General features: G+C 40.9%; 1 protein-coding gene across 4 annotated transcripts in view; it reads right to left on the bottom strand.

Moving 5' to 3' along the window:
• PPP3CC (protein phosphatase 3 catalytic subunit gamma) overlaps positions 1-25708 on the bottom strand; it is an 80783-nt gene extending 55075 nt beyond the window's left edge. Inside the window, exon 1 of one of the 4 annotated variants that reach the window (XM_048513598.1) lies at positions 25329-25708. In XM_048513598.1, coding sequence (XP_048369555.1) covers positions 25329-25383 — 55 coding nt within the window. In that variant the 5' untranslated portion in view covers positions 25384-25708. The remainder of the gene's footprint in view (positions 1-25328) is intronic. The other 3 variants (XM_048513601.1, XM_048513600.1, XM_048513602.1) reach the window with 3 other exon arrangements.
• Positions 25709-26395: the final 687 nt, after the last annotated feature.

Here is a 26395-nt window from a genome sequence, read left to right as displayed (position 1 = left end):
CCAGCCACAGATGCAGGCGAAACGTTAGGAACAAGTTCTACCAGACCACAGCCACACAGCCCGGAAAACCTACAACAACCAGTTGAACATGGCCAAGAAAACCTTCGACAATACACTGGTTTTAGTTGTTATACCTGCACTATGGAAAGTTAACTGACAAGGCAATACAGGATAAGAATCAAGAGATATCTGTATGACATAAAACTTGTACTTTGAAGGCCTCCCGCTTATATTTTTTCAGTTTCTTGAGGATGTCAGGAGAATGGCAACTGGCTACTTCCAATGACTACGAGGAAGCAATGAAGATCAATGTACAAGATAGGTTCTCACGCTATTCTTGCTTGGGTATAAATAATCCAGCAGCTGCCTTGGCAAGGGATTAAGATTTTCACCTAAGATCTCCTTTTGCTGAGAACACTTAAACAGTGACACTGAGATGTCTTCTACATGCCTAAAGCCCAATAATTTTGTAGACCAGCTAATAGTGTGCTTTGAATTATAAATGTGTCCAGGGCAGTAGGCACATTCTATTTCAATACATAGTTAGAGGACATGTATAAACTACTACAGAAGCCCAATTCGTGCTAAACTTTACAAGAGTAGCCATATTAATCTGTGCAATTTGAACGCACTAAGATTTATTAGGGCAAGCATTTTTTTTCTAAACCCATACACACACACTTAGAATTAATCTATGTACCAAGTAACACACACTTCCCCACTCTCCACAGTCAAATCAAACAGAGAAAGTTTGCAGAGTAAACACTGGTATATAATTTTAAAAACTCTAATTACGAACTTGGGAGAAGATGCAGAAGAAAGCTGATCAATAAAAAGAGATAAGAGACCACTACCTGAGGAATGGAAAGCAAAGTTATCATTATCTGAATAGGGAAAGTTCAAGCTCTTTCAAGCACTCATTTCCAGATCAGCCTTTTCTGCATTTCAGTTAGATAAAGAGAATGAGAATGAAGCTATGGTCCTCCTGAGTTTACAACAATGTTGAAAGGTTTGTGTTATTGTTTTTATTTATTTAGAAAATTTCTACCCTAGTTATCCAGAAATCCTGCTTATTGATGCTACTGTTCATAATTTTAACTGTTCATTGTTACGCATTTTATTGTATCATTATGATTCTTAATACAATGTACTACTCTGAAAGCATGGAACAGGATGGATATCTGTGTGTGTGAGTGACTGTGTGTGTGCGTGCGCTCTTCTCTGTATGTCTGGGGGTGTACTTTTGTTTGTTTTAGCCTCTTGCTTACCTGCTTCTTTTCCTGTCTGTGGAACTATCCACTGGCCTTCAGGTCCAAGAGTTGAAAGCAGCAATGAGAAAAGCTTTTTTTGCCCTATACAACTCCAGTGTTCCTCTACTATCAGCTACTAAACCCTTCATCCCCAGACGCCTTCCTTGCAATTTCTTTCCAAGTTCTATTCGATGACAAAGTAATCAAACAGCAATCAAAAATTTCAACCTTGTTTAGGAGGTAGATGCCTATGCTGTGCCCCTGCCCAATGGCTTCTGTACAGTGGCCTCAGCATTCTACTAGCTTCAAGATCTTTGAGGCCACAAAAAAAGGAACCATGGCCCATTACTCACGGAACACTTACCTCAGGATTCTTCTCTTCACAGTGGACTTGCAGAGGACTCTCCTCGCATTTTTCTGTTTACACACAAAGAGGCACAGCCTCCTTACACAGGGGTTTTTCTGCAGAGAGCTCTCCAGGCCCATCGAGTGTTTCACCCAACAGTCAAGATTTCTAGCTTAGCCCTTTAAACTTCATTTATGTTGATATTACTGTTCCAAAAGTAATTCCTCCCCACCCCTCAATGAAAGAGGCAAAGCAATTCCCTGGACCACAGGCTGCTAAAGAAGGGGATTGTCCTAGAGCAGATATTCTCTCCCCCTCCCCCTCTACACAGCACTTCCTGCTGGTGGTGCTGCTGCTGTTAGAGGACAGAGGCTTGTTATTTCCAAGCTCTCTTTATATTGATATCTTGAAATATCAAGAAAATTAAACGTCAGTGTTGTGTGTGTGAGCTTCTTTTTTGTTACCTGAAGCAGTTGGCAACATGGAAGGGGAAGTGAGGGGGAAGGTATAAAAAGTGGCATGAGAGAGGGGGAAGAATGGCCATGGTTGGAGGGAAGATCTCTGGGGCAAAGCAGTGCTCACTGGCAAATATGTCCTGCTGTAGTTGCAAAGCAAATTAAAAGTTGTTCTAAAAGTGGTCTTGCTTGTCATGGAGAGAATGGAAAGTGAAAGTGGGGCTTGAGGAAACAGGTCCACACAAGAAATCTTGCTGGGATGGACATTCATCCCTATCATGCAGCAAGCACACTGTGTGTAACTGGCCCATATGTAGCAGTCAAAGTATCATGTAGCTCGCCAGTTGAACACTCTCTTGGTGGCAACTGCTCCTTGCTCTGTGCAAGTGACAAAATTACAGAGTGACATCTTCCAGTGAACGCAGGTGTGGATATTATACCCTTGGGGAAAATCAATGGCAGAACATAACCTTGCTCATTTGATGTCTTTCCAGTAATAGCACTGAAAGCATGCAAAACTCTGCCATGCCTACTATGTGATTTATGACAACTCGTTTGCCAGGAGTACAAAGTACACTGCCCCTCCTCTGCACTGCACAAACTCTGCCACACAAAACTTCAAGCCACTCTTCTTAGTATTTTATTAGACAGAAAAAAATCTATGCAAACTTTGCATCCCAAAACAGAATGTCCTCAACGTGGAAACCTGATTGGTTTGAAGATTTAGAAAAAAAATTAATTCTGGGAACTCATAAAATTGTTTGACAAGGAGCACCCCACAGAAGGGCAGAATCCTGCTCAGCCCATAGTTGCCCTCCCGCCCCACCCACAAGGGTTACTGAAAAGTAATACAATTTGTTGCTTTGGCTACAGAAATCTAAGTGTTACTTGTAAATAAGAACAGTAAGCTGTGCAAGGAATTCTCAGATTTGACTTCCTTGTGCGCTTTCCACTGAGGGGTCAGGATTCTACAACAGAATTTCTACGTATTTTGTACAGGTAAAAGCGCATTGTCTTAACATTTAAAACTTTTGGATAAAGCTTTCTTAATGATCACTGCTGGGTTCTTCCCCTGCCTGAATACAAAAACACAAAAGCTTTGGACGCAATATCAAACTGCCACTGCTCCTGGAAAACACAGCCAAAACAAAACAACATCCAAACAGCCCCCAAAGTATGGTTTTAAAACAGTCTTTGAAACAGCACAAGTTCCAAGACCTCTTAGCAGTTAAAAATATACCAATTACTCTAAAACAGTCACTCAACAGCAAGCCAGCCACTGTCAGATTCATCATCTTCCTTTCATCAGTTTGATAAGATTGGACACTTGCCCTGGCTAACTTCTGTAACCTTGGAGGGCGGGAACGACAATGCCCAGTGCCTACAGTAAACAGCTGCATCTACTTTATAAAGGGAGCTAACCAAAGGAGACGAGAGGGAATTCCTAGATGTTAGCAGCCAGGGAAACTCACCACCTGTTTTCACAAGGTTAGCAAGCTGACAGCCAGCTCAATAATAGATCATTAATATTATATATATAAAACCTAGTAGGGCTTTTTGTTTGCCATATACAAACTTCCTTCCATCTGTTAGCAAAATGTAATTCTGGCCCTTGGAGCAGCTGGGTAAGGGTGGGGGGAGAAGAAAAGAAACAGTGCTTTTTGAAAAGTACTTTAAGCAAAGATGATTTCGCACATAGCGTACTTGTCATGAAAGCCATGCCAGCTTGAAGGCGTGCGCTGACCTGTTCTGTACAAGCAACTTAAACAAAAGCAATGGTCAACAGCACGAACTTCAGAGATCAGTGCCAACTGTGAAGCAGAAAGGCAGGGACCAGCCTGCCAGCCATGAAGAAACAGTGATGCCAAGCAAGGGCCACAAGAGACTTCCATTAACCATTTTTAAAACGTAGCAGCATGTCCAAGCCAGAGATCTTAACTCCTTTTCACCTCAAACACTGATCATATGTCAAGCTTCTGTTCAGAGGTTAAAAAGCAGCTTGAGCTTTCTGAAGCACAACTTAAAGAGGAAAAAACCCTCAAGAAGCCTTAAGGGAGATGTCCTCTTTCTAGCACAATATGTCTGGCATTTCTGAAGGCTCTCGACCAAGGACAAGTCTATTTTCAGTGTATAGTACATTTACAACATTTAATCTCTAACCCAGTGATACTGGGAATAAAGGCTGTTTACACACTCAGTTATAATGATTTCTGCATGATACAATGATCATGAATGCACATCTTTTCTGCTATATGCCCTGCTATTAGACCTTTATCCCACCTTCCTCCAAGGAGCCCCATTTTATCCTCCTAGCAATCTTCCAAGATACAGTGGAACCTCGGTTTTCATGGGTAATCCGTCCGAAAAGAATCGATGAAAACCAAAACTGATGAAAACCGAGGCAAACTTTTCCATATGAATCAATGTAAATCCAATTAATCCGTTCTAGGCACTCCAAAAAACATACCAAAAACACATTTTTTGGTGAATAAACATAGTGTTTAATGCTGAAAACAGTAACAAACAGTAACAGTAGGACCAGCTTCACAGCCAGTGGACCAATGTCACACCAGAAAGCCGTCCAAAGAGGTCTGTTTCTGACGCCTCTTTAAGATTTGTCTGAAATGGGGCAAGACACTGTCATTAAACAAGTTGTAGACACGGCCTGCAACAGCTTTGTTCGGGTGATTTTTCTCCACAAACTCCTGCACCTTACTGCAAATTGATGAAAACCGAGGCAAATCAATGAAAACCGAGACAAATTTTTCATTGAAAAAATCGATGAAAACCTAAACCGATGAAAACCAAAGGCAATGAAAACCAAGGTTCCACTGTATATTAGACTGAGTGTGAATTATTGGCGGGAGGTTAATCAGGGAGCTTCATGGCAGCGTAGGATATGAACCCTGGACTGTGTAGGATATGAACCCTGTCTGGATCCCAGTCATACACACTAACCACTACACCACATTGGTTCTCCACATAAGTGCCCAGTTCGTGCAATTTATTCCATCCAAAACAGGGGAAATTATGTGAATTAGTGCTCCACACAGAGAACCGACATGAGGCTTTGGCATGTGGGTGGACACGTTACCACTGCACATAAAGAATACCCAGCAAGTGAGTGAGTGAACTAGCGCTAAATATACATCTCTCTTACCACCTTAGCATTCTGTGGTACTGTCAGTCTTCCCAATGTTCTTTACAAGGTTTCTCTTATTAATACAATATTTAACATTCTCCCCTTGAGAAAAAAAAGAATCCTCACACATACAGTAATATAAAGGAATAATTTTTGACTGTCGTTTGAAGACTCTAGCTTGGAAGCTCTTTGGTCAGAGATCTCATCACCTGTATGGTCCTTCCCACATTATTAGTGCCTTGTAAATATTGTATAAGTAAACAAGCGTTGATCCACTGACACCAGCAATGTAGCATTGACAGGTGGGTATATAACTAATAGCAACCTATGTCAGAATCCAGCATCAGGTATAAACATTTAAAAGAACAGTGACAAAACCCAGCAATATAGATTGCTAAAAATGATAGATTTCTATTTTAACTACTTTAGAAAAATCCACAACATAGCTTTTAAAGCACAGCTGTCAAACTTGCAGCTCTCCAGATGTTATTGACTACAGTTCCCATCATCCCCTGCCAGCATCATGCTGGCAGGGGATGATGGGAACTGTAGTTCATAACATCTGGAGGGCCACGAGTTTGACACCTATGTTTTAAAGCAAATATAGTTCACAACAAAACAATATCACCTAAGGATTCACAAATGCTGGCTGGACTTACTGGCTAGTCAAAAGTTATAGTTGACAGAAACTGGCAAGTGTGCCTCTCCCAAGTTGTGATCATGCCTCCAACACTGAGCTTCAGACTTAATGAGGAAAGCTGCAAGAAGTTCCTCTAAAGCCTATCTTAACTGCAGGAATGAGCCCCTCGTCCAACCTCTGTATTGTGATTACATGCTCAAAAGATACAATTGCCAGCCTAGTGAGTACATTTATGGACCCATGAGATTACCACAACATGACACTGTCTGCAATCCAAACAATTACTTCATCTGTGTGCTCTGTGGAATGCCGGACTTTGGAGTAGTTAGCAGAAGTTACAGTTCACACCAGCTGGCTTCTCTCTATGATCACAAGGATCATAAGTATACAATGAGATGAACAACAAGAATCCTACTCAACTATTATAACAATTTCAAGCACTCAAAGTGCTTTTTATAAATAATCTTGTCATTCTTAAATAGGTCTGAATTGTCCCTATCTTGTAAGCAAGACTGGGGGTGGGGGTGGGGGTGAGAGTGGCATGAATAAAGCCATCTAGTAAGAACGTGGCAGAAGAGTTCAATTTTCCAGCCTTTATACCAAACCAGCTCTCAAGGACCTGGGATAATTCTGACAAAAACTGTTACCTCAGAATACTCTCCCAAAAATTAACAATCACTACTAGAATTCATAGCCATATAAATGATTGCTAGCTTTCACAATTAATGCATCACTCTTGGATCCAATACAAGCAAACCATTTTAAATGAATGCACCAGGCTCATCCATAGCAAAAGTTAGTTCAAACCAATCTCTTCTACTGGACCAACATTTATTGGTATACAATCACTGCATCTAAACTTAAGTAAGAATAAAAAATATAAGGGGACAAAAATCTGAAAAATAAGAATATGTATGAATTGGGAAGTATAACGTAACTGGGAGATGGTTTCTGGATATTAGAGGGTAGAAAAGGAGGCCAATCTGATACCCATTTGAAGATGGACACATGAAAGACACCGTTTGATCCTACCTATTGAGAGTATAGTTGTGGTCCTGAAAAATAACTTTCTGAACTGTCCTTAACTCTGCAGTCTGCTCTGCTCCCCAAAATCCTGCTTCTGAGGGCTTACGCATCACCAGAAACAGTGTGGACAGCCTGAAAGGGAGATACAGCAAGTCCCACTTGCATAAGCAGAAGATACAGGTTTGAATTTCCACTCTACTATGCAAACCTACTAGGTAAGCTTGGACCAGTCACAAATTCTCAGAATCACACACCTCACATGGTTGTTGTCCAGATAAAACAGAAGAGAACAATGTAAGTCATTTTAGGTCCCCTGGGGAGAAATGCAGGGTATAATTAAACAAAATATTAATTGGTTAGCAGTTTTGTTAATCAAGCTGATGAGTTTTTTCTCAGGACAGCATTTTTCATATAAAATGCAAAAAGACCCCTCCCAAAACCTAATAAAATAATAATCCAAATCAGATGGTGAGCTCAAATGAATTAAAACAAAATAAACAAATCCAGTCCTTTGTTACAATAGAATATTCACAGTTAGGGAAGGAACTGCTTATTCTGTGTGGCAATCTGATGTTTAAACTAACGTTTTAAAGTATTTATTATAAATACTAACACTAGAACTTAAACGAAGTTGAACAGCAGTTTTGGGACTCTCTCATACAACAAGTAATCAACTCACAGAATTCACTGACAAAAGACATGGCAATGGTCACAAACCCAGTGCATTTAACAATGGAATGGACAAATTAATATCTATTGCCCATGATATCTAAATGGATCCTCCAGTATCAGACATGCCATACACCTGAATACCAGCTTGCTGGGGGACAAGCAACAGGAAAGCTTTCTGACCATGTCTGACTTGCTATGGAGGAAGGATGCTGGTTGTCTGATCTAGCAGGGCTCATATGAATGCCTAGATGCTTTAAGGATACTGCGTTCACATGGAAGAACATGGTATTTGCAGTACACCCTTTGCATGTATTTGACATATTTTCTTTTGTGTCTCATGCAAATACTTAGACCATATCAGAAATGAGCCAGTGACAGTTTGAACCACCAATTATCTATTGACGTGAGAAGAGCCCCAGGTTATGTACATCTGCTTTTCAACCTCCAGTTAGCTTCTGAACATGTACATGAAAAAGCTGGAATAAAAAAGCTGAGCTAATCAGTATTTTCAAATGAGGGGAGTGGGGGTAACATCCACTGCAGGAACTCAGGGAACAGCAAGCTCTAGTCTAGCCTTCAAGCAAGAGAAGATGTTACTAGATATATCAGGGAATTATTACCCTTCAGTGACTGGAAAACATAAGAGCAATCTAGATAGCACAAGGAACGCTCCCACTCGCTACTTGTTAAAGAATTTAACAGCAGCAAAGAAACGTTTTATCTTTCCTTCCCCCAACTTCTGCCGCATCCTTCAGTATCTTCTGTTCACATTAAATTCCCTCCCACTCCTGCTTTTCATCTCATCATCCCACCAAGCTTTTGCATTCCTGCTAAAGGCCTTCACCACTTCTCAGGCACCCCAAGCACTGCCTGCAATGTTCTTTACCCACACTATTTTGATAGTGCAGCACATCATCAACACTGGATGATCATCCTAGCCCTAGAGACGGAGGCTACATTATGAACTTAATGCTGTTGCTTCGACGTAAGTTGATCCTTTTGCTTGAAGTATATTATAAATCCCTAATGCCTTTTTTATTCAAAACCTTACTGAACTGAAAAACCCAGCCAGAGACACACAGCATTCCTACTGGGAAGTCTACAACAAAACGCAAGTAGGGATAAATCCCAGCCTTTACGGTATTGGTCTACTAGCTAATATCTTTAGATCAGCATGTGGCTCTACCCCCAGCGTGATTCCAGGATTTACCTAAATAGCTCAGTTCATCACAAACACAGGCCAGCCTTCAGGACTATTTTAAGCGAGCACTCTGTCCTACTTCCTACAGGCTCACTTCCTAAGCCACACGCCTTTCTTCCTTCACTATGAAAAGAGAAACGGCTAAATGTGGGATAGCTGAGAAACAGCAGTTCGGGCTGTTGCTCAGTGACTCTGGTCATTACATACACATGATGAGAACAATGTGACTGAAGGTTCCTCATTAAAATCTGCAATATTAGCAGGCTTTCCTAAACAAGATTTTGCAAGGCAGCCTGATGTGAAAATGACTGGCTGACATAGATTGACATCTTCACTGCAGAACTCCTTAACTTTTGGAAGGCCCACTCTTGATAAATATTTAGGAAATGAACGAAGACGCACCCATATGAGCAACAGCCACAGTGTGAGGATCAACAAAAATAAGAAACCAATAAAACATAAATGGGGTTACAGAAGAGATTCCTGTAGACACAAGTGAACACACTGGTTTGCAAAAAAAAGAAAGAAAATCAAATGGTTTTGCCATCGAATTTTGGATACCCTACTCCCAACCTATTCCAGTTATTAATACTTCAGTCCAGTGAAGCATTTCTGCAGGTGAAAGAATTTTTCCTTGTAGAGTGTATGACTTGCTCATCTTGTCTCTCCCACTGCATCCTCAATGCCACCTGCAGCATTTGGCTGGGGTGGGGGGTGGGGGAGAATGCTGACTGTAGCTCAAAGGGGGAGGCAAGAAAGTCAGAGAGCACAGGTACAAAGCTTTTGGTGCATAGAAATGCTCCAGTGGATCGAAAACACTACTTCATTGCAGGGAAGGGGGGGGGGGAGAGTAAACACTGGAGAAAGTGGAAAGAGCGGGGAAGGGGAGAAGAGAAAGGAAATCAGGAGGAATTTCCACACCCTAGGACTCCTTATGGGTCCACATTTATATCCCATCTCTTTACAGACATCACAGAGCCAGTCCTACCCAGAGTTACATCTGTAGCTGCTGGAGTTTGGAATGAGCTGAAAGCAAAACTAATATACAAGTAGCTTCAGGTGCAGCACAGAGAAGAAACTGGTCTGCTGACTAGTCATGGGCAAGAAGACAGACTTTCTGTCTTCATATCAGGCTTGGCCAAGTCAGAGCTTCATAATGTCAGTCAATCAAAGGAGGCAATTATGTACAACACTGCTCTCTTCTGCAACAGAAGAGGGCAATGAGACCGGAGGACAGAGTCCCAGACTGATCAGGAGGCTGAGTCCATGAGATTCTGAATGATATGATGGCTGCAGCTAGAATAATATTTGCAGCAAGTTGGAAAGCAGAGCGACCTGCAAATCTTACAGAATGGATGAACAAACCATACCCTTTCTCAAGGAAAGATGACAGCTTAGTTGGTAGCTTTCCAGCGGAAGTAGAATGCTTCCACAGTAGAAGTTAGTTCCTTAGGGGGAGGGTCTTTCGGGAGTGGGAGAATTGGAAGGGGGTTGGGAGGGCTAGTGCCAAAAGGAAACACAACAAATGACACCATTTCTATTGTATTCAGCAAGCCAGGCACATGCGTGCTACATAGAGGTTAGTTTGAATTCTACAGAAGTCCCAGCTGAAATTAATGGAGGTGATGAAACACAGAGGCGGTGGAGGTCACATGGTTTTGTTTTGGAGGTTTTACAGTGGAGAGCTTTGATGAGGAATGCAACCTTTGATATAGCTGCACCCTCAAAGTCTTCCCCCTCAGCTGCAGCAGCGAGATTGGCGGGCTGCCCCACTGCTCCTCGCCATGCTGCCTGGCACTATGGGTGCTGCCAGGCTGAGCCAAAGAGGACAGTCAATTGGATAGGCAGCACCGCAGAGTGAGACTGCTGTACTGGGTAGCCTCCCAAAGTCCTGCCACTGCCTTGCACCTGGTAGCTGGCCTGCCTGGGGTGCAGAGAATGACTAAGTGTCTTTGGGCAGTGTGGCTCCCTTGGTGCTTTCCTGTTGATAGCCCCTGGCAGAGCTGCTCTGCAAATTGTTGGTGCCTGTGGTGGCCTTGATCTCCCTCCTGGGCCTTTCATCGCTCATGGCTGTGCTGCAGGTCCTCCGAGGTGTGATCCTGCAGGAGGGGGCAAATTAAGCTTCTCCCCTTCACTTTCTCCACTTCCTGAACACCCAAGACAGTGGTGTGTGGGTGGGCTGGGTTGTTCATCAGCTATTCTGTCATCTCCTCATGCAGCCGCTTTCCTCACTGCTCTATGCTTGAGACCAAAAGTCAGGATGCGGCCTTCGAGTAAGACCTGTTGTGGCTGCCGTTCCCCGCTGCCTTTGCAGTACTTGCTCACCCAACCCTAATCCAAGTCCCACTTTAGCTCGGGCTTCTTACACCCTTCTCTGCGTCTGTAGCAGCCAGTCCGTACACGCTTACTCAGAAGTAAATCCCACCTTGCTGGTTGGCTTACTCCCTTAGCCGTGGTATGTCCAAGACATGGCCCTAAACCAGGCAATTTTGCTGAATCTAATTATTTGGCCCAAGTGACAGACTTCTTACTCCCTCTCTTAACCCCCGCCCTATGTGCTGCCAGGAGAGTTGGAGGAGGCACTAGGACTCAAAAAGAACAAATAAGTTTCAGGAAGTGGTGGCAGATTAATACACAATCATGCTAGCATCTTTTGATGAGAAAAGGTATAACAGAATATGTAACAATGATGATACTAATTTTTTTGTTATAACAGATTGCTTACAGAATTAAAAAGAAATGGAGTGCTTTTAAGTTACAACGATTGTCATATCAAGAAGAGATATGTTTTTGATCTTTTTAGATTTAAAAATTTTAAACAGAATATTTGATTATGTACGTTTTAGATGTTGACAGATGAAAGTAAGCTCCGCCCACCACTTTTTTCTGTAACAATGCTTTTCCCCCTTTATTTTCTTTATAAAATAAATGACCAAACAAATAATTAAAAAAAGATTCTCAGTTCCAGCCCCAAACAGACATAAATGGAAGAAAATGAACAATAAACTATCATAAATGTTAAAGGTATCTGGAGGAACAGAGATTGACTGAATGGAGCAACTGATCAGAACACAGGGATAGAACAGTGGAAAGAGGTGGAACGTAGTTGGCTGACAGCGTGAGAATAAGGAGTGAAGTGAAAAGGTTCTGCATAGAAATAGACTTCTATAACATTAAGCTAGTATGCAGATAAGTAAAGAAAATTTGGTTAAGTAAGGAAAAATTGCAAATACAAGGAAAAATAATACAAAGGGGAACAATGCAGCAGAAGTAAGGACACCAGAGCCAAACCAAAGACTAGAACAGCGAATAGAGCTCACACTCAATTTCCAACATGAAATAAAAGAGAGTTTCAATAAATTAGACACTGAAGTCCAAGGGATAAAATAAAGAATTGGGACAAATTAAAAAGATTGGAAGTTTAATAAAGCAAATAAATGATGGACTTAAAAACACCAATGAGAAAGTAGAAGCATGAGAAGGCAAATTGGAAAAATTTCAAAGACAAGTAGACAGTTACACAGACAATATGGCCCTGTTGGAACTGAAACAAAAAGAGACTGCTTTAAGATTTAGAGGTTTAAAGGAACAAGAAAACAACGATTTAAGAGAAAGAATAGTCTAAGCGCTGGCAGAATTTCTAGGATTGAAGATGAGGGAGGAAGACAGAGAAATAGGCAGAAGGTTTTGTATAAACTCCAGATCTGCGAAGGAAAAGAAAGTGCCAAGGAACATTTTAATTTATTTCGTGAGGAAAGTAACAAGCGGTGAAATCCTTAGACACTACTCAGCTGGGAAATTAATCATAAAGGGAAACACAATGACTGCACTAAAGGAAATTGCAATCCAACTCTTAAGGAAAAGAAAAGATAAATTTTCAATGGGCCAAATGGAAAGGTTATCTTTTAAATAGAACCAAGAAAAACAAATGGCTATGATTTTTCTAGACAAGGAAAAGCCTTTGATAATGTGAGCTGGATATCTGCGATAAAAGTTCTGCAATATATGGGAAGGTCATTAACAACAGGCAGTGAAGACAATTTGCTCAACTCAGAATGGGCAATTATTGATTAATGATAACTTAACAGAATAAAATACAAGGATGCCTCTTATCTCCTTTATTATTTATAGACTTTAGAAAGGAGGAAACTATAAGCTTAGAGCATATGCAGATGATTTGGTGTTATTCTTAGATGAGCCATTAGAAAAATTTTATTTATTTATTTATTTATTTGTTCCACTTTTATACCGCCCTCCCCCAAAGGGCTCAAAAACTTAGTATACTGATAGAAAAAATAAATAGATTTGGAAAATTAACTGGTCTGATTACTAAATTAAAAACAAAAATGGTACTTAAACATTTAACAAAAAGTGAATTAGAATTACAGCAAAAAACAGGATTTAACTCAACTAAAAATATAAAATACCTAAGAATTATAATGGAAAAAAGAAACAGCACACTCTTTATGAAAAAACATGAAAAAGAATCAGATAAGACATGAAGAAATGGCAAAAACTTACCATTTCTCTGACAGGCAGAATTGCAATAATAAAAATGAATATGTTGCCTAAAACACTATTCCAAAATATTCCCATAATTCTTACAGAGGAACCATTTCAGCAATGGAGGAAGGATCTAGTAACATTTATTTGGTGTGGAAGAAAACCTAGAATAAAATGTTTAACATTAATAGATGATAAAGGGAGAGGAGGAACAACAGTTCCAGATTTACAGACCTACTTTGAGCCAGCTGGCTCGCTCTGTCCCCAATCTTTAAATTGCAGGCTGGAAAATGAACTGAGGCCAACATCGAAAGAGCTTGGCGGATTCCACACAGGCCCCTTCAGCGGCTTCCCACTGGTGGAGCCCCAGGGCTATTCACATGCTGAGATGTGAGCAGCCCCAGAGCGACCGCAGCCCACGGAGGCACCTCCATTTTCTTTCTCCACACATAGCTTCTCTCCCTGCAGAGCTCCTAGCACTTCTATTTTTTTTTTTTTTGCATTCAGGTTCAGATTACTGTGGAAATTATTTCAAGAATGGATATCAAGGAATTTATTAAAATAAAGACTTGCTATCAGAACTAAACTTGCAACACCTAAAACATTCTTTCAATTTGGTATTGGTTGTTAGGTTCTATTATGCCTCCAAAGGTTGCCTCTGAACTTGCCATACAAAAATCTAAAGTTCATTCCGTCTCAAATTCATCCTTTCACACTGTTCCATGTTGCTCCAAGTATGATTTTCAATTGGGGTTGAGTTATCATTTCCAGCCATATTCCGGAACTTTTCCATTTCTTGGTATAACCAATGTAGCCAAGATAAACTCAGAGAAAACATGATAGAAAATTATTCCAGAACTTGTTTCATTGCATAGTTTCCCTATCCCAACATAGTTTCCCAACATTGCATAGTTTCCCTAACCCAACAAGCCACCCTTTATGACTACCTTAAAATTTTTCAAAGTATTTTTCCTCTTTTCAGCTGTTCTTGTCCCTAGGTTTGCATATAATATTTAGTCAAGCTGTTCGAGGTTTTCTAAGCTGTATGGCCATGGTCTGGCAATCACATCTCACCATGACATGCCTCTGAAGATGCCAGCAATAGATGCAAGTAAAACATTAGGAGCAAAAACTACCAGGCCACAGCCACACAGCCCGGAAAACACAGTTGAAAAGCCTTCAACAATACAATATTTAGCCAGCTTCTTATCTTCAAGAATTGAAACAAGAGCAGCATATTTCAGTTTTCTTACAGGTTCTTCATAAGAAAGGACTTCGTTACTATTAACCATGTGTCCATAGATATCTGGTAATTGCACCCTGCATGACTTTTAAACTTGATGGTTCAGTACAGACAGCAGGGATATTACCAGGCTCAATCTAACCACAGACTTATTTCAGACTACAATTCTAAAGACTTCAAACAGATTGATATTAGACTAAAGATGTGGAAGGTCCCTGAGAAACTATTTGTTCTAACATTAGCGTATTAACCTTTTCATACAACTATTTCAATACAGTAAAACTTATTAATGGGCCCTTGCACCACTTTACAACTGTTACACTGTGATTATTGAATTTTCAAAAATATATGGATCAATGTGGTTGTAAACAGAAAAGTTGTTCATCTGCAGTTTCCTCTGGTGGCATTTCCTATTGCTTTCTTCTCACCAACTGCATTTAGTACCAATCTCTGGGATATTTTCCCCTTCAGTCAGAGGATTAGAGCTGCTTGCTCTTTTGCCAATTTCTTCTTTTAAGCTCACCATGCTTTAATAGTTTAACGTTTAGAGATTTCCAGTTTCTGTCCAGGATGTTTTCGAGGAAAGGCTGAACAGACATCATTTGGAAGAGTCATTTGTCGTTTCCCAAAGGAAGTACAGAAAGCTTTTCAGGTTAGCAAACAAAATAGTGTTGGGAAACACATCCAGTAGCAGGGGGACCTTTAGAGCACTGCAGACATAACATTTCAAGACTTTTTGAAGCAATGGGAAAGGACCCAACAGTTACTCGCCACAAAAAGAAAATAAAAGAAAGTAAATTGGGAGTGAAGGGAATATAAATGCAATACATATTTCATTGTTATCTCATTCTTCCTCCAAGGAGCTCTGATTATATGATTATCTCTTCCTCTCTTTTATCTTCACAAGATTCCTGGAACAGATTCTTAAGGGAATGTGGGGCTAGCACAAGCAAGCTTCTCAGCTGAATGGAGATTTGAACTCCACAGTGTTAGGGCCAAACTGGATGTTAAGGCAGTCAAGCAAGCCCTTGAGGCATTTTAAAAGGGCCCCGTTCAGCTCTAACATGGGAACATTACATTTAGATCCTTCCAGTCTAGTAATGACATACGATGGTTGGTCTTGAGTTTATTCCGGGATCCAAAGCTCCAGTTAACAGCTCCAAAGGAGTCACAAGCCTCCCCATATTAAGGGGGGAGCTAGAGGAAGCTGCATGGACTCTCAAGAGTGTCTCCACTGGCTAGGATCACATGGGAGGGAAGTTTACCACAGTGATTTGCTGGGGTAAAGAAGTCGAGTCAGTGGCACCATCACCATTTCCTGCGGGATACTTTGCTTTTCCTCTGGAAGACAACATTCCAAGTCATGCACCTCTCATGAAGAAATGAAATTAAATTGGAAATCAATAATAGAAGTCTGTTGCAGACAGGTCCAGCAAAAACTAGAAGATCTCTCTAAAAGGTATGAACTGACAGCAAACAAAAAGTTTTAAAAGGAAAAAGAATCAAACAAAGAAAGCTGTTTTTAAAGGAGAAATAAAGGTATTAGAGAGAAATAGCTGCTCTGTGACCATAACTATAACACTGAGCTGACTTACTTTGTTTTCTGGAGGGGGGTTTCAGTTATAGTCTATTATAAATGTGGAGGAATGTTGCACTGCTGTGGTTCTAGTGGTTCGAGATGGCTACTAGAAAAGGTTCATTTCAATCAGTACCAAGATGTCGAATAATATTAGAACCATGAATACAAATTTACAAAGTCTACAATTGGAAATGGACTCTAAAAAATAGTGTTCAAAACATCCCAGCAACGATGGCTGAACTATTAAAGAATATTAACGTCAAGAACGATCTTAAGAAAAGGCAGTAAAGGAATAAATTAAAGATGTAAATGGCTCAGTTCAAATGGAATCTTAAAAACATGAACAAGTCATTCTTCGATTGGAATATCAGATCAGAAGAAAGGCTTTTAGACTGAGAAAAGTTGCAGAAGAACAAGACCCTGGGAAAGAGGATCTTAAAAAGAAGCTTGCCTTGGCTCTGACCAAATTTATGATGATACAAGAAGAACAGATGGCTGGAAAGATTGAAAAGATATACAGAATGAACTTCAAAGATCCAAAATCACAGGGACTGTGTAGAGATATGCCATCTTCTCCTATGCAAAATACACTGCAGATCAAATTATGGAGGCCCACTGAAAGTCTAAGTTTAAGGAGGATGACAAAGACATTATAATCATGAAGGAAATTCCCTCAAGGGCTCATTCCGCACATGCAGAATAATGCACTTTCAAACTGCTTTCAATGCTCTTTGAAGCTGTGCAGAATGGCAAAATCCACTTGCAAACGGTTGTGAAAGTGGTTTGAAAACGCATTATTTTGCGTGTGCGGAAGGGGCCAAGGGTCTTGCAGAAGTGAAAGTCCTATACCATTCTAGTGGATGTTCTGAAGAAGAAACAAATTAGGTTCACATGGTTGAAATGGGAGGAAATTCTTTTCATATACAAAGCCAGACACAGAGAATCACTTCTGCAACAAGTGCCAAATATTTTTACAAGAAAAACATTAAAGAGTTTACTTAAAAACATCCAGTGAAATAGTTGAAATGTAGATAAAAATCAGCAAAGCTAAACAGAATGCTGGGTATTTAAAAAAAGAATGTCAGATATCAGTCTTAAGTATTTATCTAATGAGTCAAAATGTTTAAAAATTTATAAGTTAATTGCCTTTAAATTCAATAAGTTAGAGACATAAGGTTATACTATGTATGTTCTCTAAATGAAAAGGACAGACATTCAAACAATTTATTTTCTTTTTTGCTAATTGCTGGTCTAAATATGAATGGTAACAGTATAATATTGAAGATAATTTCTGCTAGGGGTTTTGGGCGGGAAGTGAAGTAGGGTTTTTTTCTGGTGTTGTGTAAATAGTTGTTTAGTGTTAGGGTGTTGGATCACTATAGAGTTGTATGTATTGTTTTAGTCATAATGTGCTGTTGTTAAATGAATCTAAAATATTATAATTAGATAGCATAGTTAAAGGATATGCTATCTTCTGATTCATATTTATGCCTTTTTCACTTCAGAACACACACACTAAAAAGCGCCCTCCAAAGCTTCACAGTTCGAACTGAACAGCTCTTCCACTCTTTAGTTAAAAACAACCTGTTTGGAATTTTTGTCATAGAGTATACAGAACGCTGGTGACATCTTTACAGCAGAACACTGGATGTGACTCACGGGGTTTCCTTCTAAGCTTCCATGGAAAGGTTCCAAAGAACCACATGACTCCTTCTGAACAGCCAATTTATTATACTCTTTGTCCAATGAGCTGTTCTTAGGTAGAGAATTTAAGAGCAGAATTAGGTGTTAAGTTGGCATTTGCCGAGGTTACAGGAATGTGTGTGGGCACTTAAAGGAGAAGATCAGAAAGTGCAAATGGTGCTTAACTTCACCAGGTCTTCCAAGTGTTCTTTGCATATCTTCCTCCCGGCTTTTCTTCCCTGAGTGAGACTTGCATCCGGTGTCATAGATGGGCAAGGGGAGAGATTAACAAAGGGGAATTACTGTAAAATGAGAAAAGGCTAAGTATTTCCATACAGAAACACACACTAGGTCCTAGGACTATGAAAGAAATAGGGAGTTTGGTGTGTCCCTTGTAATAGATAGTTGCTGATTAGCTCAGTGTCACTCAATGAGCTTTGTGGCTCAGCAGGAATCTTCCTAGGTCTCCACAGTACAAATCAACATCCTACCCACTAGACTATAATGGCTCAAGAAGACCTTGGACTTGTACTTTCAGCAGCAGCTGAACTTTCCTCATAGTAAATTACTTTGGATGCTTATAGGGAGTTTCAAAAACCTTGGGATACAGCAAGGACCTCTGTTCATTGAGTGTATGTAAGCCCTCTGATATATCTAAAATAGCTTTTTGGATCAGTTGTTTTTCATTGAGATATGCTGCAATGCTCATCAAGGTCTGGAACAAATTGACTTACCATTGAGCCAATCACTAAAGGAGATATGTTTCCACTGGGGGAAAGAAAATCCCAAGAAAAGTGCAGTGAGTGGTGGTGGTTTGAGGCAAAAGTAATCTATCAGAAATTTCCCATAGGATCTAATCAACTGTGGATAAAAATGTTCAGGTTTGAGATAAAGCTAGTTCAGCAACAGAACATACTGATGCAGGAGGCAAAGGATTCTAGCCTTTCCCCTGTGTGATTCTAATAACTTGGAAATCCATAAGATTGCCTTCCTTGATCATGGATAAGAACAAGAACCCCTCAACAGTCACTTGAAATAAGAAACTTGCTCTTGCTGGACGGTTAGATTTGGTATACAACTGATTTGATGTACTGCAGAGCACTAATTCTGCTTTGTTTGAAGATCATTTGCTTTACAGTGATCATGTAGGAGACTGCATGATAAGTTTACAAATTAAATTTTCTACACTAGCCAAGCAGCAGCACTTGAAAGAACTAAGAGTTGGAGACAAAGGCCTAAAGCATCCACATATAATGTAACAGACACTTATAGGAGTTAACTCTTAAAAACCAATAGCACATTTACAACAAGCCACAGAAGGGGTTAACTGACAAAAGGATCTAAAAATTACAAAGCACCCAGGCATTAGCACAGTCAACCATTTTCATACATTTTGGAAAATAAAGTTATAAATGAAAATGCTATAACCTGAGACCTTGTTAATTACAAATATGTTTGGAGTTATTGCACCATACATGTGAGTTTGCTTTTAAATTATATATATCCTAGAAGCTAAAATGATCTTTCTAGCTTTTTTGGGAATTCTTTCAAACTAATTTTTCCCACAATTTGAGAGCTGAGACCAAATCTGCATTTCATGTTTTATAAACAAATGGATTCTGCACACTTTTAAAACCAGCAATACTGTGCAGTTTTTGTAAAGAAATAGGACATTATATAAGCAATTATAAATTTTAAATTATTGTTGCTAGTCAGGACTCTTGGAATCAATGCCAAAAGTTCGACAATCTGCCCTGTTTAGCTCTACCATTCCTTATTATTCTAGATGAAAGTTACCCTACTGTACTATACATTTTCTTCTGAGAAAGGTCACAAACCTTTGATTAAGAACCTATCTTGACTTAACCAGAGCAACTGTCAAGATTTTTGAACTGTCAATGTTAATCTTTTGCATAACAGTAGCCAGAATAGTATCTCCATTCATTTCCAGCCTCATTCCAGAACACATGCCTTGAAACTGGAAACTACCCATGCAAACAACTCTTTTTGGTGAACAATTCCAAAAAGATTTCCAAAAATTACAGTTTCACAATGAGATTCTGAGGCCCAAATAAGTGAATCTTATGATTGAGGACGTAATGCACAAGAAGACCACCCTTTAAGATGAGGCAACACCGACAGCCAACATGGGAGAGTGGTTGGAGCGTTGAAATGGGATCTGGGAGAATAGGGCTTGAATATGCCATGGAACCTTGCTGAGTGACCTTCAGCCTAATCTACCTTATAGGGTTGTTGTGAGGATAAAATGAAGGTGAGGAGGAGGATGTAAGCTGCTTTGAGTTCCCACTTGGGAGAAATACAGTTATAAATGCTTTTGTCTGTAATTCTCAAAAGCCTGGTGATCTTTTCCTCATGTAGCAAGGAGTTTTATTTTTTAAAACAAAAAAAGTTTACTTAGAGAATTATTTAAATTATTTCATTTTATAACAGTACCCTGTGAGGTATGTTAAGCTGAGTAGCAGACACTGGCAAAAAGTCAACCAGTGAGTTTGGTCACTTACTGCAATATATGAACCCACAATGTCTAGGCAAGTCACTATTTACTGAACATACTGGTTCTGTTCCCCACATCAAAAGTCTATGCAACTATGCCACGGATTGTCCAAAACTTTTGCAAGTGCATGCAAAGCCACTTGAGGTTGAATGAATGTCGCAAGTATCATCAGCCTACAAATATCATCTTGCCATGGGCTGAAAATAGTTATTGACTGGAAACCATGGCTGCTACAATCTTTTCCTCACCTGAAAAACCGTCCCTATTAATGGAGGAAAGAACACCAGATTCACAGGTGATGTACTTCTAAGGCTTTAGGTTGACAAAATAAAGCAACCTAGCTTTAACATTTTCCTTTACTAAATCCACTGTAACAGGCTTACACATCTGATTAAGAAGAGGTTTTTTTTAAGTTTTGGATTTATACCCTGCTTTTCTCAACCATGAAGAGGTCATAAAGCTGCTTACAAACTCCTTCCCTTCTTCTTCCCATGATTTACCTTATTTAACCTGTGCTTTTACCAGCTGGAGTTCCACCCAACTTTATGAATGATGTGGATTTGCTCATGTAACCTAATTTAGGCTACTGCCAATGGAGGAGAAAAATCTGCTTCAAGTTAGTTCTTGAGTTGCTTTCTTATATCTAATATTTGGCCAGTCAAGTATCCAGACAGCAAGAATTAAACTAAGGCTATGGAAACAAGTTCAGAGTTAGATCCTGAAAACTTCCATGGAGATATTCCTCAAAGTAGTTAATTGCATTTGGCAAAGCTAGATACCAATCATCAGAATTTAAGTGGTATAAGAGCAAGGGGCTCCAAGTGGGTTGGTTGGATTAACAGCTTCAATAAAAGTTACCAATACCGCTTAGGAAGAGCTTTAATGATGTTTTAAGCTAACACCATGCCAATTAATATTTGCACAAATTTTGCAGAAATTAACCTGTAGACCAAGCTTAGCCTTTTTGTATTTAATAAGACGAAGACATTTGCAGCACAGGAAGTGATCAAAGTTTAGCTCTACCAGATTTCAAATGAAAGTATGAAATACATTAAAATATCTTGCAATCACTTTAGTTAAGAGAAACAGATCATCAGGCACCCAAAATTACTTAAACTGGGATCTGCTGCCTACACTGGAAGAGGGAAATAAGTGTTTCACTTGTCTCACAGTAAAGGGGAAGTGGCATAAGGAAGCTTCTGGATCTCAAACACGTCTCATTTGTACAGAGGCAAAACAATTCATGTAACAGAGATTAGCCCAGGGACCAGGGTCCTGTAACAAACCCAAATGTCATCTATCTATATCCACCCAGGTAATCCTATTACAGAAACCTAATAACATAACAGCCATAATTCTGGGGGTTCATTTTCCAGTTCACTCTTCAATATGATGTATCCCATCACCTGCTAGCAGTGTCTTTCTGTCCATAGACATGAAAAAAGAATAGTCACAGTTCTGATACATAAAAAATGGCAATACCCAAAAATTACTGCAAGGTTTCAGTCTCCCAGTTCCCTTTGCTACTGGCCTGAAACTCACTATTCTTCAACCAAGGAATTTCTAAGGGAGCCTCCAGCATGTATATGCTAAACTAGAATTTCACCATCATGTCTGACTGACTATTCATTTCAGATTAAGTGAAGGCTAACGATTTCCCACCTAGTATATGTGTTAAATTGGCATAACAAACCTACGATTGTGAAAAGAAAAAGTAGCTCAGTGGTATTAGAAATATTATATTGACAATTAACACAGTTGTGAATTATCACCGTATTAATTTTCAGTATTTGATCCGGCAGCTCTATTTAAAAGTTTATGTAAAAGTTATCTCTTCACTATTTAAAAGTTGCCTTTGTATCAGGGATAACATTTTATCTGATTAAAGATATGGCTCAAATATGCTGTTGAAGAATTTGCAAAAGGTTATTTCTAAACTTGGTCCTTCTGATGAAAGGATCCCCATTAAATCCTTTCTATTGATTACCCATACAGCAGTCTAAGATGTTATATTTCTCTCACTCCTTTCTTCTAAGGGAATATTTTGTATTTACGACAACCCTGTGAATTGAGTTAAACTGACTGAATAGCGCAAGGTCACTTCTCAGCTGAACCCAGATCTCTCCAGACTACACTAGCCTCCTACTTGCTCTATCACATTGGGGATTTACTGGTTCAAAGTTCATTCTCTTTGCTGCTCCACAACAGCTCTCAGTGTAGGAGGCCACTCATAAAATTGCTGAACACAGATTAGTCAGATCTTACAAGGTGAACAAAGTAATATTTAATGGCAGAGTCTGTCTTCCACCCTCAATTCTACAATTCTTTCAACAGATGCTGAAGTGACAGCTCAAAATCTACGTTCATAGCAAATGTATATATTTTTCAAATAGGTCTTGAATCATACTACTCACTAGTTTGAAGCACAACTCCCAATATAAACCAGTACAAAGAGAATTGGGGGGGGGATCCACCTTCTCACTACATCTCAACACTTTCTAGGCGAATACAAACACACACACATACACAGTTGATTATGGTAATAACACAACTGAAGCACTGGAAAGCAAGACTGAGGGTCTAAAATACAAATGTACATGCGTTTTGAGGATGCCTTTTTACCAAAGATTCAGCACTTTCTCACCTAACAGCAGCCTTATTAAAAAGACCTTGTAAAATTAACAATGATCAACATAAAATTAACTTCAGCCACAAATGCTAGGGAGCCACACCATCTTTCAAGAAAATATACAGATCAAAACCTGGGCATGCTACACAAAGACATAGACTAGAACAGTGGTGGCGAACCTATGGCACGGGTGCCAGAGGTGGCACTCAGAGCCTTCTCTGTGGGCACACGCAGAGTCCCCCCCCCCCCATCTAGGCTGGCCTGGGCCACTGGGCTCAATTATTAGCATTAAACCTAAGACCTAGTTTTGGGGAAGCAGTGTAGGTAACCCTGATAAGCGCTGTTAAACCCCACTGATTTTCATGGGAAGAACTAAAGCATGATCCTTTATCTGGGGGTAAGCTCGGTTGCTGGCAATGGGGCTTGCTTCTGAGTAAACCCTCCTAGGGTAGTGATCACCCGTTGGAAGAGTTGAATGGTTGCTTCAAAGCAAAGCCACCGACTACTGCCAAGCTTACTCCCGAGTAACACACGCCTTGGAGCCAATTGTTTTTTCTAAACTAAAACCTCAGTATTCAGGATAAATTGTCGTATTGGCCCTTTGCGATAAATAAGTGGGTTTTGGGTTGCAGTTTGGGCACTCGGTCTCGAAAAGGTTCGCCATCACTGGACTAGAAGAACATGTAACTAGACGTTCAGAGGGATGGGAAACAATTCTCAGAAGAGATATTTAAACTCATGTAATTTGGCAGAGGCCTAGCTAACACCTGTAACAACAAATTGAGCCTAGCTGGAACACTGCAAGAATTATTTCATAGGTTTAAGTTCTTTTGGCTTTCATAACTACTGGAGTTGTTTATTTTAAATAGCTGGGTGCTAAGTGAAAACCTAAACAAGAATATAAAACACATCTTCTCCAATTCACAGGTATGATGGATGGCACCAGATTAATTAGAACAGCTAAATCTATATTGTAAAAGCCTTCCACTAATCCAACGGCTTCTCGATTAACATACTGTGCTCACGCCTATTAACTATGTCCAGTAACACCGGCTATTTTAAAACACCATGTGCCATTTCAGTCAGACAAACTGGGGGAGAGGGGACCAAGGAGATCACCAGCCATTTGACAGACAAGCAAAGGGATTAAAATCAAAAGAGTTTCAGTCACACAGCTGCTTAAAAAAAAATCTGAAGTACCTTTGGGGTCAAAGAGAAGAAGGTAAATATGAAATTCTTGGGAATGATACAATGTTCCCATCTCAAGAATATCAACTACACTGGGCAATTGAATAGACTCGAGAAAGAAATTAAACAGTTTACAGTTCCTAGAGTCATTTTCTGCTTATCAGACAAACAGCTAATAATTTTAAGTCATGAGTGGTTGCTTCTCTATTGACAGCATACACCTATGGATGACTTCAAAAATGAAACACATCAATTAAATGCATGGAGCACAGGTCTATCATTGGCCATAACATTTCCACGACAACCAGTGGAACCTCCATGCATAGAGACAGTATACCTCTGAATATGAGATGGCTGAAAAACAATAAAAGGAGGCCATAATTTTCATATTTTGTTCCCTAGTTCCCAAAGGCATCTGGGTGGGCTGCTAAAACCAGATGCTGACCTAGATGCAGCAGAGCAATTCTGATATTTTATGGAGTTCTCCAAAATTAAGCCTTTTGTCTGCCCTGTATCGCCATCTCACTGACATCAGACTCGCAGAAACCCATACAAGCATGTACAGGGGGGAAAAACCAAAAGGTACAGGTCATTGAATTTTTCACCGTCACCCATTATTAACCCCCAATCCATGCCATCTCCCCACTCCAACCTCCTTTCAGGACCATAGATTCCTGCTGCACCTAGAGAACTCACTCCCATTTTCTTGGCAATGTAACTCTGGGCCTAACCTCGCTTTGCTCTGAGGCTAAACAGAGACAACCCGCCTCTTTCCAATCTGAGACCAGGGCTCCCTCTCACACACAGAAACGCACACTGGGCTCCCCACCTACCAGCGAAAGGATGGCACAAATCGCAGCCCCGCGTGCTTTGGGCTTCCTACGGACCCACCCAATTGAGCCTCCTTCCACCAAAATGAGAGGATGCCCCGTATTTCCCACCCCATGCAAAAAGGACTTCGTTGAAACGGGATATTACAGTCGCTATTAATAAATAACAACAGTTACGCTATTAAGGCGGATTTATAGAGCTAATATCCATTTAGCCTTCCCCACTCGGCTCGAGGGATGCCACGAGATATTTCTTCCGTCGCCGCCGCCACCATCAGACAGATAATAAAATCCACCCCCATCTGCAGCAGCGATTATGATCGTGATGAGGCTGAGGTCGGCGCCCCCCTCCATCTCCTCCCCCGCACCCGCCTTCAGGTAACGGAATCCGCCCCTCCCCCATGGCCGCCCCCGCAACCCCCTCACCCTTCACGATGCGCTCCGTCGTGGGCAGCTTGCCGCCCTGGCCGCGCCCGGACATGGTCCTGCCTGTTCCGTCGGCTCCCGGGACCCTCCTGCCTCCCCAGGGGAGGGGCCGGGACTCCGGCGGCGGCAGTGGCGGCTTAGCAGGCCCAGGCGGCGACGGTGACGGCAGCAAAGGCGCAAGAACAAGGGAATCCTCTCAGGGTCCGGGCGGGCGGCGGCGGCGGCGGCGGCAGCGGCTCTCTCCACCCGAGCCCCCCGCGCTCGCCGCTACCACGCATGCGCCAGCGTCGCTACTCACTCCCCCTCCCCTTCTTCTACGGCACACAAGGCTCAAGTTGTCAAGGCCGCCGTCTCTTTGATTGCAAAGCGCAGGCGCCCCTCATCTCCCCGAGGCCGGCCGACGGCCTTCCTACTTCCCCCGCCCGTTACGCATGCGCCAAGCGAAGCGTTCTTATTCTGCCTTCCATATCGTGTGATTGGCTGCATCTACGTCTGTGCGTGGAAAGGACGCGGGTGGGGGGGGGGAGAAATTAAACAGAGGCCTACGCTTCTTTAATCACGTGACCCCGTTGCGGTCAATGGACTTTCTTTTTCCTTCCTCCTCTTTCCGCGTCGCCATTTTGAATTGGAAGGAGAGTTGCTAGGAAACGAACAGCTGGAACCAGGATGAAGATAGCAAAGGGATTGCGGGGAAGGGAGGGAGGGATGGGTGTTAACGGAGATGCGGCTCCAAATCCTGCCTTAATGTGCAAACAGTCACTAGGCCTAGTGCAAGAAAACTGCCGCAAATGGGAACCTTCTTTACATACCCTCCATCCATTCAGTTGTACTAGTATCCTACAGTGGGCCTGGATAAGCGCTGGAGACAAACGCTCTTACCATTACTATTAGCACTGGGATGGTATGCACAACGTCTGGCAGCAGAGGTAATAACAGTGACAGCTGGAAGGTTAGCGTTAGTAGTCTGCTACACCCCACATAAAGCTCTTTTAAGTACTGCATTTATTGTAGCAGCAGCCTTCAAAGAGCCCACCTCATAAGTGACAAATACATAAGTACAAACAAAA

This window comes from Sphaerodactylus townsendi, linkage group LG12 (assembly GCF_021028975.2).
Source record: "Sphaerodactylus townsendi isolate TG3544 linkage group LG12, MPM_Stown_v2.3, whole genome shotgun sequence".
Lineage (NCBI taxonomy): Eukaryota > Metazoa > Chordata > Lepidosauria > Squamata > Sphaerodactylidae > Sphaerodactylus > Sphaerodactylus townsendi.
The sequence above is the reverse complement of the archived record's forward strand: the minus strand, read 5'-3'. Positions and strand labels throughout refer to the sequence as shown.